The 13,863-nt window shown below is 40.7% G+C and overlaps 1 protein-coding gene across 3 annotated transcripts in view; it reads left to right on the top strand.

Annotated features, from left to right (window-relative positions):
• Window positions 1–13,863, top strand: part of DNAI1 (dynein axonemal intermediate chain 1) — a 152,209-nt gene that overhangs the window by 1,738 nt on the left and 136,608 nt on the right. The window contains exons 2-4 of one of the 3 annotated variants that reach the window (XM_037374565.1): window positions 9,348–9,416; window positions 11,241–11,339; window positions 12,283–12,363. The exons of 1 other annotated variant lie outside the window; for it this stretch is intronic. In XM_037374565.1, coding sequence (XP_037230462.1) covers window positions 9,348–9,416; window positions 11,241–11,339; window positions 12,283–12,363 — 249 coding nt within the window. The remainder of the gene's footprint in view (window positions 1–9,347; window positions 9,417–11,240; window positions 11,340–12,282; window positions 12,364–13,863) is intronic. One more of the 3 variants, XM_037374567.1, reaches the window with a different exon arrangement.

The raw sequence follows: 13,863 nt of genomic DNA, 5'->3' as shown, positions 1-13,863 counted from the left end.
GTATTTCTGCACACATAGTAGGAGGGTTTGTGGGCTCTAGAGTAGGCAAGAGAAAGAGAGGATCACTGTCACATTCCTAGTCTTCTACTGAGAAATACTAGTTAAGTATCAAGTTACAAAGGGCTTTATAAAGTTTGCAGAGGATACTAGCTCAGAACCAAAAAACACATCCAGTCCTAGATAACAAGATGTTTATGCTAAAATTGTAAAACACTAATAACAATAATATACATTCACTGGCAGAAGACAAGCCTGCTACTTGCCAGTGATGCTGGCTTTTCTGCTGAGCACCATTTCCCTAGGCTGTTCTCCCTTGTCCATTTCATTGTAAATTCTTTTGTAGTACTGTACTTTTTTCATCTGTCCCTGTGCTTTTCATTCCTCTGTTTCCTATATATTGCTTTTGTTCTGCTCTGCTTCCTAGATTTTTCATTGCTGACTGCTTTCCCTTTGAAAATTTTCTTCCCAAGATTGTTCGCAAAGCTGAAATAGTTACCTGAACACTACCAGGTCCTTCCCTTTTACCACGTGTCACTTCCAGCCCTTCCTCTGCTTTCATGGCTGTGTGTTGTTCAAGTGCTTTGTGATCAAGTCTTCTTTTACTCTTCTTCTTTTCCTTTAGAGGTGGTGGTTGCCTGCCTTTCTTCTGTGCCTGTCTTGTATCTGCCCTTCTCTGACATGAGTTTCTTGCTTTGTTTCACTCTTTTTCTTTTGAAGTCTGGGTGACTTCAGCCTCTAGTTCAATCTCCAGCCACCTGATGCCTTTGTCTTTTTCTTTGAAAGAAATCTCCCATATTCCTGGGTGAAAATGTGTTGAAGTCCAGTTGATCATCAGAGGTGAAAGCTGTGACTGTCCAGACGAATTGTCTGACTTGAACTGAGCCTTAATTAGAAGCAACTTTAGGCTCTTCTGTGTTTTGTGTACATTAATAAGAAATGTGTTTCAGTGTTTGAAGTCTTAAAATAATTGATTATATCTGGGTGTTTTGTAAATAATAATACTTATGTATGTTCTGTGCTTCAATAACATCCTTCCTTTCAGATCTGAAACGTGGTATGTGCAATTGAGTTCCATGGCATTTTGGGAAGCTGTGGAATTACAGAAAGGCATAAGCCAACATCCCTGCATCAGACTGGAGGGAATGGACGAATTAGGTTCTCAGCTTCCCTGAAAATGAGGTCTTGAGTGTGACAAATGGGAAACTCAAAAGAGTAGTATTATCTAAAAATGCTGACCTGTGTGTCATGTGCACATTAGCCTGGTGTCAGTCCCATGCATGGTCCTGGGTGGTGAAAGAAAGTCTCCAACAATTTTGAGATTGTTATTTTAAACATGGTTATCAGGTGTGCTGTTGGAAGTGTTGGTTCCAGATTTCCATGTCTTTGCTTTTTAGCTCAAGGAAAAGCCTTGTGTGAAGAGTGGAGAGCACCCTGTGCTGCTGTGTACCTCTGTGGCTGAACCCACCCCAAGGAGAAGCAAGATTTGGTTATGGTTTCTTAACTCGCGTTGCATACACTCCTTTGCACTTACAGTGTACCAAACCAGACTGGGAGCTCTTATCAGTTAGGATCAATCCCACTATCAGCAGCAGGTCACTTATGCAGTGTTAAGAAAGCATCTGAGTTTGGAGAGTGAGGCATTTCTTGTTACACTTGACCCATGGTCTTGCACCCACTGACATGTAAGCAGTTTCTTTGATATTCAGCAAGTTGTCAAAGAGAAACAAAAGAGACCCCTGTCCCCAAACACAGTCAACAATCAAGGCATGCTGTACTCCTTTGCCAGCAAAGGCTTTTAAGGTGTTTATTAGCTCTTAAACGTGCATTAAACAAATCATGGAATATAAAATAAACACTCAATTTAGTGTCTCTCAGAAAACATATTACCAAATGTATTGGCAAATAGCTCCTAAATTGGCATCCCTAGCGTGTGTAAATGGATGCCTGCTGCAGGCAGGCTAGAAGTCTCTTTGCTTCCTTTGGCCTTGTTTCCATTATGTGCTTTTCTGCTCCTTGTGCCAAGCAGTGGTTTGCTGTGGAGTCTTCTAAATATTCAAAACATGCATAAAAAACTACTAGGAAATTATGGAATGGTTTTACAGACATGTGACGCTTAGCTCTTACAATGTGTCACAGAAATTCTGCAAGCAGCTGCGTTCTCTCTTTTTTTCAGATTGCACGTTGGCCTCTAGGGGTGCTTCAGAGGAACGGGGAGTGATGCCTTTGCTCAGGAAGTGAAGTAAACTTAGCCAGAGCAGTCTGTGATTGCTCAGCCTTGTAATCTGACTGTTTTATGGTGACAGCTAGCATGGGAAGCAGAAAGACTGCAGGAATGTCTCTGTAATGATCTTAAAAAAAGTAGTCTAGTTTGTCATTGCCCTGATGGGTGTTTCATTAGCATGTAATCAATTTTCAGCCCTTGGAAAATAGGAATTGACAGTGCAGTTTTGCAGACTAATCCACCTGCATCTTCCCTGCCTCAGAGTTTTCTGGTATTTTAGGCTGGATCTGCAAATCCAGATCTACTGAGCCTACCTCCTGCTTTAAGCACAGGGAGAAATCTCATGTTACTCAAGGAGTTACTGTATAGTGCTGTGTGTGGTTTCTCACCATGCAGTGACCAGTTGCAAAAGCTAGTCTGGAAGGGGCAGTTTAATCTGACACTATAGGAGATGGATGTACCACCCAGACAAGGCTGTAGGATATAGTAAGGAACCTCACCCTGGATGGCAGGACAGCACATGTAGTAGCATCATTGCGTCTCCTACTCGGTTAGTCAGGGCAGGCCTTGCATCTGAATGTGAGGAATGGATACATTTTTTCCTGAAGGATTTCTGCAGTCAAAAATCTGGGATTCAACCTGGTTCTTAAATGAATGCTTGCTTTTGAGAGTACATCTCTGCTTCTTAGAACACCAAGATAATTTACTTAAGCATTGCCACTGACAAGTCAGATGTTTTCTGCAGTGGAGGATGAAATAGTTGAAAAGTAAGGCCATAGAAAATAGCTGTTAAGAAAGACCCAGACATGATTGTTCCAGGGCTTGATAAAAGCTTCAGAGCTTTTCCTAATCAAGAAGACAGGTACTAACAGTCCTGTCTATTTTGTATAAATTCAGTTAATGAGTCTCAGATCAGCAACTGATGGCTGTCACATTTGCCAACACAAAGTGAGAGTAATAATCACTGTTGGATAGAATAAGCAAGGACAAGACTTGAATGGATGGTTGAGTGTTCTTTGTTTTCCTCATTGCGGGCCAAGCTGGAAACATGTTAACTATGGTGCTGAGGGCTAAACTTCCACAGGGATTGCATCTCTTTGATGCTTTCCCTCCGATTACATGTTTCTGGGAGCAGAAGTAAGACAGCTCTTATGAAATGCCACCTTGGTAGTGCTTTTTTTCATTTACAGTAATGTCCTTTTGAAAATAGCCAGTAGTTTCTTCTTATTTTAGTTTTCCAGTTTCAAAACTCAAACAAAAAAATATTTAGAGGAATTTCATTTGGAGACAACCCATTCTACCTTAAAATACCATTATAAATGCTTGTTGGATAGGTCAGCAACAGGAAAACCTCCTGCTGAAGGACTTGATTTTGCATCTGTTTGCAACTCTGATTGTCTGTGATGTAACTCCTGATGATTGGCTGTGTTAGAAGGAGCTGTGGCAAGGGAAAGGAAAATTATATGGCATTTAAAGCATCACTTTTCAGCTGTTTCCTCTCTTGATCTGTGTCATCCTGTTGGATTACTCTACCTTTGCTGTAGCCAATAGCCAATTTGTTGTGTAGCTTAGTCAATGTCTGGCCCAGGCAGGAATATCTAGGTGCTGCTATCATAAACACATCCTGAAAGAAAGGTCCAGAAGAAAAGTCACTTGAGTTTTCTATATTCTATATTTCTATATTCTTGATGCCTGTTATGGGCTTTTAGTATCTTTTTACTGTGGGAACTATGGTAATCTGTTTATTTAATGTAAGACAGTCATCAGAGTAAAACACGTTTAGCATGCATAAATTCTCACTCGGGCATTTTTTGCTGTAGCAGTGGAGCACCTCCCAGGGTGGTCAGAGTTATGATGGTGACCTGGAGGTGAGAAACACCTCATAACTCCTTAACGCCTCCTACCCTTTCCTTAGTCCCCTGGCAACAATGTGTCTTTTTTCCTGATATAATTTCCTTATAATTATTCACATTCCTTTTCTTGTTAATTATTATTATTATTAAAGGCAGGAATAGTAGCACCATTTATTAGGAAGATTTAGGAAGACTATTTACTTTTTCTATAGCAAGACCATCTTCAGTTTGTTTAGAGTTTGCTAAAATGTAATTGCTTGGATTGAAGTGTCCTTTGCTGGCTGTCTGACTTAGGCTATGTCTAAAAAAAAAAGACTTTAGATGCTGAACAACATAAACCAAAACACTAGTAGCAACTTGCTGTCTGAGCTCTGTCCATGCTTGTAAGTCTGGGACTGCTCAAGTGAGGCAAGGAAGCTACAAAAAACGAAGTGTGTGATTGTGGAATTAAGCAGTGTATCATAATGCCTGTGCCCAATGGGGTGAATAATTCTCGTATTTTCTAACTTCTGAATGCTTCTTTTTGAGATGCTAATAATAGTCTGTTAACTTCCAATTGGTTTTTTCTGTAGCTAATTATATAACAACAAAAATGTGCTTGAATTTTAGAGATCTGTATGAAGGTCAGTCACTGTCATGAGCATCTTGCTAGTGAATATACAATCATTATGTTGATATGTAGTTATAGTTTTATTTTTTATTTCTATTGTGGATGCATTTGTGACCTCTACCCTGTTGTACAAACACTGCAGTGTGGAACAAAGAAATAGCTGTCAGAACAACAGGATTAAATTTTAAATAATAGTTTATGGGTAACACATAGATACAGTAAAAATAAGAATGAGTAAGCAATGGCCATCATTCCGAGATGTGGTGGCAGGACGCCAACTACCTGGTTGCTGTTGAGGACTCTTTACAGCTAATATGGCAGAGAGGAGTTTTAAGGAAAGGTGTGAGGAAGGACAGTGTGCTGGCTTTGGAAAGATTTACACGGAGCATGAGCTTGCGAAACAAGTAGAAAAAGGACAAAGCACAGGTACACCAAAAAAAAGGAATATCAGGACTTTTTCAGCAAGTGGCACAGCATTAGACTTTGTGCTATTATCTGAATCAGATGTGATGTAAAAGATTTTGTATCCTTGACTGAGCCAAGTTTGCTCCCCATCTTGCTTCTTGTAATAGTTTAAAACAGATCTGCTAGTTTTGATGAGTGTTGCCTACTGCTGATATTGCCAAAATGCTAGGATCTCATCTGATCTCTTCATGTTTGTGTCACCTTCCAGCTAGATTTCAACAGTTTTAGGTACTTTGAGATGAGCCTTCCACAGCACAGGCTGCAGCAGCACATCCCCATGGGAATGATCCATGGGGATCATTTGCTACCAAGTCCATGAAATCCAACAAATAAGATACTCAACTTCCGTTGTTGTTGAAGTAGGTCTCTGCTGTGAGAGATGATTTATTTAGGCAGGAGACAAGAGTTTTTCTGAAGGACCCTGGAATAAACTAAGGACCAACACCTTCCTGGACTCTACTACTACCTGCCAGATAAGCCTGTGCTCATTTGCTCCAGGTATGGCTGTCCTGTCTTTGTGGAGCACATATGGAAGAGAGCCCAGGGCCTACATCGATTGGTGTGTGCTGGCTCCTATCTTTCCTCTTCAGGTTTAGCACACTTCTGGAGTGGGCTGTGTCCATACTTGGCCAAGGATTTGTGTGATAGCCAAGCACCCATAACTGTTCAGGTTGGAGCAGGCAGCTGGAGATTTTTTAGTTTAAAATACCAGTGATAATAAGTGAAATTTTGTAACTGTCCTGCCAGTCATGTTCTTGCTCTCTGTTGTGGGGAACAGCTTTGCTTATTTTCCAGGGAGCTCTGAAACAAGCTGCCACAGTTAGGCAGTAGATTCGGTCAGTAAAGTAGGAATGAGGCAAATGGAGAAGGGTGGTAAATCCCACCAACTGACGCAATGAGATCCCTCCCTTGAACATCTTCTCCCAGTTCTACACAACTGAGTGTGGTACTTCCAGCTACACTTTGATGAAGGGTAAAAACGTGCATGGGATCAAAATTAAGACATTCAGAGCCTGGTTCTTTTTTAAAGTAGTTTGTAAACTTTGTTACACTCAAAATCTTGTTTATGGGCAAAGAAGAAGGACACCTTATTTGTATAGCTGAGAATTTAATGTTAGTGTTACTGAAATCTTAGTCTAAACATTATCATCAGACCAGATGTGATTATTACAGAAAATAAGAAGTACTTCTGAGTAAAAAAAAATATCTTTACTAATAATAACAATGCAGTTAAAATTGTTGCATGCAAGCTTCTCATTGTCTACTCCTTTTCTGGTATTGTGATCACCCTTCTTCTGGTCCTCTTGTTTTCCAAGGTTAATGGTTTCATTTTGCTGTCAGTGGTGGTGTTGGTGGGAATGTTACAGCAAGTTGTCAGCATCTGGGGTCTTTCGCTCGGAAGGATAAGATGTCCATGTTGATGGTTTCTTCTCCACTCTAGGACCCACTTGGGAGTTTCTTCCATATGTTAGCTAACATACTTTCACATTTCACTTCCTTCATTGGTCTGGTGTTCCACATTACACCTGATGTTACTGTAGATGATACTTCTTAAGTATGCTAGGTACTGCTATTTTCTTTTCTTTGTTACTCCTAAACCCAGTTTTGTCCAGTTCCCCTGTTTGCAGGTCTGCATTTCTCTAACTGGCCAGTGGTGAGATGTTTACAGCTGTGGGGTCTCTAATGTCAAGCCTGCACCCCATCTCTTATCATTCCTTGCCTTACTCTGATCTCCCACATCCTAGGTCTCCTCAGGGCCTCTCTGTCATACCAGGCCTGTACTATATAATTAAGTAGCAGTTGTAAAACCATGATGATACTGTATAGAAACAAAAGAAATAAAGAAAATTAGCCATAGGCCCCTGGCTAATTAGAAAAATTGCTCATGCTCTACCCTACAAATGCTTTAAGGTGTGGGGAGCAGGGCAGGGTTTGTGCTGCTTCCTTCCAGTGCACTCTAGCTTTTTTTCAGTGTCACTTTTGGATTTTAATACAGTTGCAGATATTTATTCACAGGTGTCTCTTTGGATTATGTTAACTGAAATCTGTGCAACTGCCAGAACCAATTACCCTCAGATTGCCTTGTCAATGCCTTTGCTGCTGGATAAATGCTTTCATAGACTCATTTACAAAGGCTAATATTGCGTAAGCTTTGTTTCATGTTTAAAATTAAGACTTTGATTTTTGTTTGGATCTGAGTAAAATTCTGCTCTGAAAATCTGTTTTAAATGTTGTAGTTTAAATCACATCTAATTAATATGTAGCATGGTGCTTGTAGCATAGGATGCTCTGTTGCCCATTGCCAAGCAATGACATGAGGGAAACAGGCCAGCTGCGTAATCCAGTGGTCTCAGTAGTGTTGTGGTGCTGGGGCTCCTAGGCTCTCTGCTCCGCTTTGCTACCAGCCCACTGTGGGATTTTAAAGGACATGTCGTAACTCTTTATTTTCTCCACTTGAGTCATAAAAATTTGTATTTCAAAGTGAGGCACATTTTCTAAGCATAAAAATGTATCAGTCTGCTCATGTTTCTTCTCTTTTAATATGTATCTTCTGGAATAAAAATAATCCCTGATGCCTTGTTGTAACAACAGTTTTACATAGCTTAGCTTGTACAAACAGAAACAACACTGAAAGACTCAGCCTCGCATCTCTGCTACAGTTTGTTCCTTTCTGAAAAGGTTTCTTTTCTGAAAAGGTTTCTTTTCTGAATTCTTTTTGTCAAGTCTTAACAAGTAATGGGGCTTTAGAAACAATGCTTGGGGATACTGGGTCAAAGACATTATGGCTGCTTAATTGTTTAATACGTAGGAAGCAGATGGTAGAAATGGATATTTAATTTTCATAATGAAGGGGAATCATGAGAGGAGCCTAGGAATCTCTGTAGAGACTCGTGCTCCTTAAGGTGTTCCTAAGAGGTATGGAAAAGGAGATGAACAATAGATAATGTAATAAAGCTGGGCTTTTCTGTAGAAGGACTAGGAAAAGCAGATGGAAGCAGCAAGTGGCAGACTTGAAAAGCAAGCAGCAGTTCTTTGCTTTAGCATGTAGTTGTACCATGGGAGTCCTTGCTGTGGAAGTTGCATGTGCTAAAAAGGCACATGGATTCCAAAATGGCTGAATACATTTATGGAGAAAAAGGTTCACTGATACGAAATAAAAAGGATAGCATTTATGTTTCCAAGTCCATATGTCAAGCTGAGAGGGTATCCTGGAGAAAGCTCCATAGATACCTTCTTTTGAATACTGTTAGAGAGAGATACTTGGCTAGGCGGACCTTTAATCTGAGCTGAAAGGCACACCCTAATGTTCTTCTAAAGAAAATCAGTAAACCCATGGGAGCTTGCTCTCCCACCCGTTTACTTTCCTTCCCTCTTCTCTAGTATCCCCTTCTTTTCTTTACTTTTTCCAAGTAACTCCTCTGCTTTTTCCATCCATCCCATCCAGTGTTATCTGGGATCCGTCCTGAAACTGTTCTTGCCAAGATTTCTAATGTTGTCTCCTTTGTTTGATTTATCAGCTCTCTCTCCCTTCTGCCTTCTGGGTTCTAAGTCTTGACTGTCCCTCAGCATCTTCTTGAAAGGATCCTCTTCATTTCTTCTCTCACTTTCTGTAAAGTTTTCATAAAGCTTTGGCACTGGTGCCCTTCTGTTATTCCTTAACCTTTGGGTAATCTCCCTTAGAAATACTCTGTAAGGCTCCCTGTCAGTAATTATTTCATTGTTTTCCTTAAAGCCTGTCGTAAAAAAATTTCTGTTCTATGATGTGCTTGGACAGGCTGGCAGTAGTTAACTTCCCAGCTACTTATCAGTGTTTTCCATGTTTTCTCAACACTCGTGGCTTTGTAGGTATTGATCTGCTGTCTTCAGGCTTACTGTCACATGAGAGCATTTGGGCCAAGGACAGCCTTTCTGTGTGTTTGAGTAATGCACTAGAATCCCATGAGAATGACTTATAGTTGTATCACAGGTAGTAAGAAGGTTAGAACCTAGTGTTTCTTCACGCTGATAAACTGCTGTCTTGTATTGTGAAAGTGATTGCCTTTCATTCAAGTGATTTATAGACAAAACACTGCTATATTCAGCTTTTGAAACAAACCATTGGAGCAAGCATTAATGAGCACATTCAATTTTTACTCTGCTTTGGTTAAATTAGGAAACAAGGTTTAGAAGGTTTACATTGGGTATGTTCTCGCTTCAGGGCCAAAGTGGACCTTCAGGAGGAAAGACAGTACCACTAAGGCCACCTAAAGCTGTATCTAAAAAACGGGTAAGATCCACAAATCCATGAGTCTTAAAAAATGTTTTTTCCATCTTTATCTGTGAGGTGCAAAGTGGATTCAGTCTGAACAATGGTTTGTTTTATGGAATTGGTAACATTTCTATTGATTTAGCAGTAAAGGGCTGCTCTAGATTTCCACTGAGAAGGGAATTACACTAGCAGGTTAGAATAACAATGGCAGCTAAAGCAAGGGCACAATTTAGGTAAAATGCAATATGAAAGATTAAAATAAAATGTCTGGGTTGTAAATTCCAAAATTTAAGCTGACATAGACTGTGAGAAAAATGCCTGCTTGGTTTAGAAAATTCAAAACAGCCCATATTCACTTAATTAACAGAGAAATGCAAGCATTAGTGAAAGTAGCCTAAACTTCTTGACTGTTAGCCTCATGATAATGTTTTTATTATGGGCAAATAAATACTTAGAATACCTTGACTTAATCTCCTTTCCTTTTATTTAGCCCATTGACATAGATGGAAGGACAGTTTACATGCCTTTAAACAGTCATGGTGGTAAACAGCTCTTCACTTTCTTAGGACAAATCACAGTCTTGTTTCTTTTGACCCTTTAAAAGTGAAAAGTTATTTAGTTTTAAATCATAAACATAAATAAAAATGTTAAACCAACAACACTTTTGATTTGACTCACTAAGGAAATCACCCACTGAACTAATTGGCATTGAACCTGAGTATGACAAATGTCCTACAAGCAGGTGTACATGCAGGGAGCATTAAATCACAAGTGTTCTGCCACATTGGTCTTTTGTATATCAGAGCACCTGGCCTTCCTTGAAGCTTGCCTCATAACCGCTCCCTTGGGGGAAGAAAAAGGCTGCAGCCTGTATCTTTTCCTAGGTGCCTGGCATATGCAGGATTCTCTGTTACTTTCAGCCACTGCATATTTTCAAACAGCATTGTGCTTTTCACTTTTGTGGCACTCTGCAGATAGCAAAGGTTTGCTCGGTCCAGTCTCTCTGTACCTGCAGCCAGCTTTCAGTTATACCCTGGACTCCTCAGCAGCTCTGTATGGCCATAAAGTTTAGCAGACCTGAGAGAACTGTATTTAAAAGAATGATTGATTTATTTTAAATCAATCCATTATACATTTCAAACTGAGGGAGAAATTTTGCCGGGAGCAGTTAAACACTTTAATCAGCAACTGTATATTATGGCAGTGTATTTGTAATGACAATTAATTGAAAATTGTCCCTGCAGTGAAGCATTTTCCTGTTAATGATATCATGACATCAACCTGTGCTCAGCCCAAAGAGAACAGCTCTCTGTGCTGGGAGAACGCAAACTGCTGGCCTTTGCAAGAAAATGGTTAACATTCCTCCAGGAGCTACATCCCTGCAGCTTTGTATCTTGAACTAATTTCTAAAGGTAGCTTATAGAACAGCACTTCAGAAGTTATTGCAGGTCTTTGACTTGTGCCCTTGAGTAGTCCTAAAGTATGACTCATTTTGGTGTTACATAGCCAAAAGAAACAGAATTGCCAACCTTTAAACTGAAATTGAAGTAGAATTACTTGATATTTTGTTACTGGAGTTACTCCAGTTTCCTTACCGGCCAGAAATTATCTTCAGACAGCAGCTCCTCTGACCTACTGAACCCTTGCTGGCAAGTGTGTGCACATTCAACAGTCTTCAGATTTGGGCCTGCCATTTGGGTTTATCTGCTGTGCTCAAAGCAGAGGTAGAAGGGGGAACACTGTTTTCAACTCCTTGCCCCATGCCTGCAGAAATGCTACTTTGGGAGGGAGCAAAGCAGTCACAGTCTTGGTGCACTAATGGGTTTGTCATTCCTGTGCTAGGATGAAGATGTCTCCACTGAAGTGGGAGAGGGGTTAGATGAATGGGCAGCAGCAAAGACTCTAGTTAAACCCCCAGATCAACTGGAGCTGACTGAAGCTGTGAGTAAAACAGTGCCTGTAGTTGTCATGAGATGTGTACGAAACTGTAAACCAAAGCCTACCTCTTACCTCTTTGTTTTGGAGAAAGTTCTGCAAGAGTAAAACTCCAGTACTTGCTAAAGCAGTGTCTGCAGCATAAACTGAAATGTCTGTCAGCTGCAGAACAGGGAGAACGTGCTTTGAAACACAGTTCTGGGCTTAAGACAATGTAACTACATGGAGTTGATCCATGAGGGGAACAGGGCCAAGGCTTCACTCCAATAAGAAGGACCCCAGAGGCAGCCCTGAGCTTTTCACGTGCCTCGGTGTGATACACAGGACAGGGAGGTGTCCTACAGTTTTAAGGCCATTTATTTTCAGCTTGGTTTAGTAGGATTGCAGGCGGTCACCCTTCCAACTGCAGTTGTCTCTCTCTCTCTCTCTTCTCAATGTCTTCTAAAACTCTAGCATTTCTCCCTGTCCTCCAAGTAGCTCTCAAAGGGAAGCTATACTTACTTCCCCTGACACAGGCAGTGAAAACAGTTAACACCAGTTATGGTTTTGTTTCCACTGGCTGGTCCTGGAAGCACTGCTACTGAGCTTATTGTTTACTCTATTTTTGGACCATTTATGCTTCAAGACACAGGTTGTGCTTCTTGCCTTTTAGAATGCAGCTAGAATTTTTTAATTGCTACCATAGCTTAGGTAAGAATTAACATGCCAGCTAAAGAAATCAAGAAAGCCCATTGAAATACTATGGTAGGAAGCAGAATGACTGTTCCGAATTCTACTCTGAGCTAGCCTGGCTCCAAGCATTGTTCTTGTAGAGGCATCAGCTGCACATGAGGTAACTGCAGTGAACTGAACATCATAGAATTGAGCATAAACCTGGTGATTTGTGTATGCTGCACATTGTATTCATAGTGGACCTTATTTACAATATTATTTTGTTTCCATTCCAAAGGAATTAAAAGAGGAATTTACACGCATCCTGACAGCTAATAATCCCCATGCTCCACAGAATATCGTCAGATACAGCTTTAAAGTAAGTGTGCGATGACCTGTAAAATCAGGATGAGATTTTTTTCAATTAAGTGTTTTTGTGTTTTCCTTTGATTTATAACCAGGTAAATTTCCTTGTAATGTGGCTTTTTCTTGTTACATACTTACTGCCAATGGTTCCTAAAGGTTTTTTTTGCAGAGGGTAAAAGTCTAAAAGCATTGACGTATTTATTCAGAAATAGGATGTAACAATTACTCAATAAAATCTTGACAGTGAACGTAATTAGTGCAGCTAATCTCAGGTGGTAACTTTTTGATTCTGTGGTGGTCAAAGAATAAAAGGCAATGCTTTACTCAGTCTGTAAGACAGTCATGCCTCAGTATCCTCACATCAAGATTCTGTTGTTTGAATTCTAGAAGAGCTCAGAAATGTGCTTTGTGAAATCACTGACAAGAGCTCTATTCATGATGAGTAGGAGTGAGCTGGGGAAGGTGCATCAAAGACTTCCAGGAAACATCCAAGAGTCACACCTTCACATTTTTGTGTGAAGAGCACACACTGCACTACCCTGTGTCATAGTTTAACCCCAGCTGGTAACTAAGTACCACGTAGCCATCGCTCACTCCCCCCTCACCTGGAGGGATGGAGTGGAGAATTAGAAAAGCATGTAAAACTCAAGTGTTGAGATAAGAACAATTTAATAAGTAAAGCAAAAGCTGTGCATGCAAGCAAAGGAATTAATTTACTGCTTTCCATCGTTAGGCAGGTGTTCAGCCATCTCCAGGAAAGTAGGGCTCCATCATGCATAATGGTTAGTTGGAAAGACAAATGCTATAATGCCTAATTTCCCCTCCCTCAGTCTTCTTCCCCTAGCTTATATATACTCAGCATGGCATCATATGGTATGGAATACCCCTTTGACTAGTTTGGGTCACCTGTCCTGGCTGTGTTCCCTCCCAGTCGCCTGTGCTACTCCAGCCCTCTCACTGGCAGGGCCTGAGAAACTGAAAAGTCCTTGACTTACTATGAACATTACTCAGCAATCACCACAAACATCAGTGTCCTGTCAACATTGTTCTCACACCAAATCCAAAACACAGCACTGCGCCAGCTACTAAGAAGAAAATTAACTCTATCCCAGCTGAAACCAGGACACCCTGAAGCAACCTTCTCCTGCTAGCATGTACAGCTAGCAACACTGGCTGCCGCAGAGGGAGGGTGGAACGATGGCTTTGCTGCCCACTTCTCCCTTGGAAGGGTTATGCCCTGTTGCATTATGTGTATGAGCCTGACACATGGCTAAGTGGGGGGAAGAGCCCTCCTGTTGAGTCATGAGGTTCAGAAAGGACCCCCTTGGTTTCTAAACTCCTTCTCAGAGAGTCTAGGTGTGGCTAGTTCCAATCCTAGTCTCAAACTTGGTCAACAGTGTAGGTCTAAAGGATTATATGTACAACTACTTATCAGAGTCAATGCTTGCCTGTCAGAGCCCTCTCAAGGACTTTCACTGAAACACTTTCACAAAGTTGAAAAAATGTATGATTT

The sequence above is a fragment of the Falco rusticolus genome, chromosome Z (assembly GCF_015220075.1).
Source record: "Falco rusticolus isolate bFalRus1 chromosome Z, bFalRus1.pri, whole genome shotgun sequence".
Lineage (NCBI taxonomy): Eukaryota > Metazoa > Chordata > Aves > Falconiformes > Falconidae > Falco > Falco rusticolus.
Note: the sequence above shows the minus strand (reverse complement) of the source record. Positions and strands in the feature narration are given on the sequence as shown.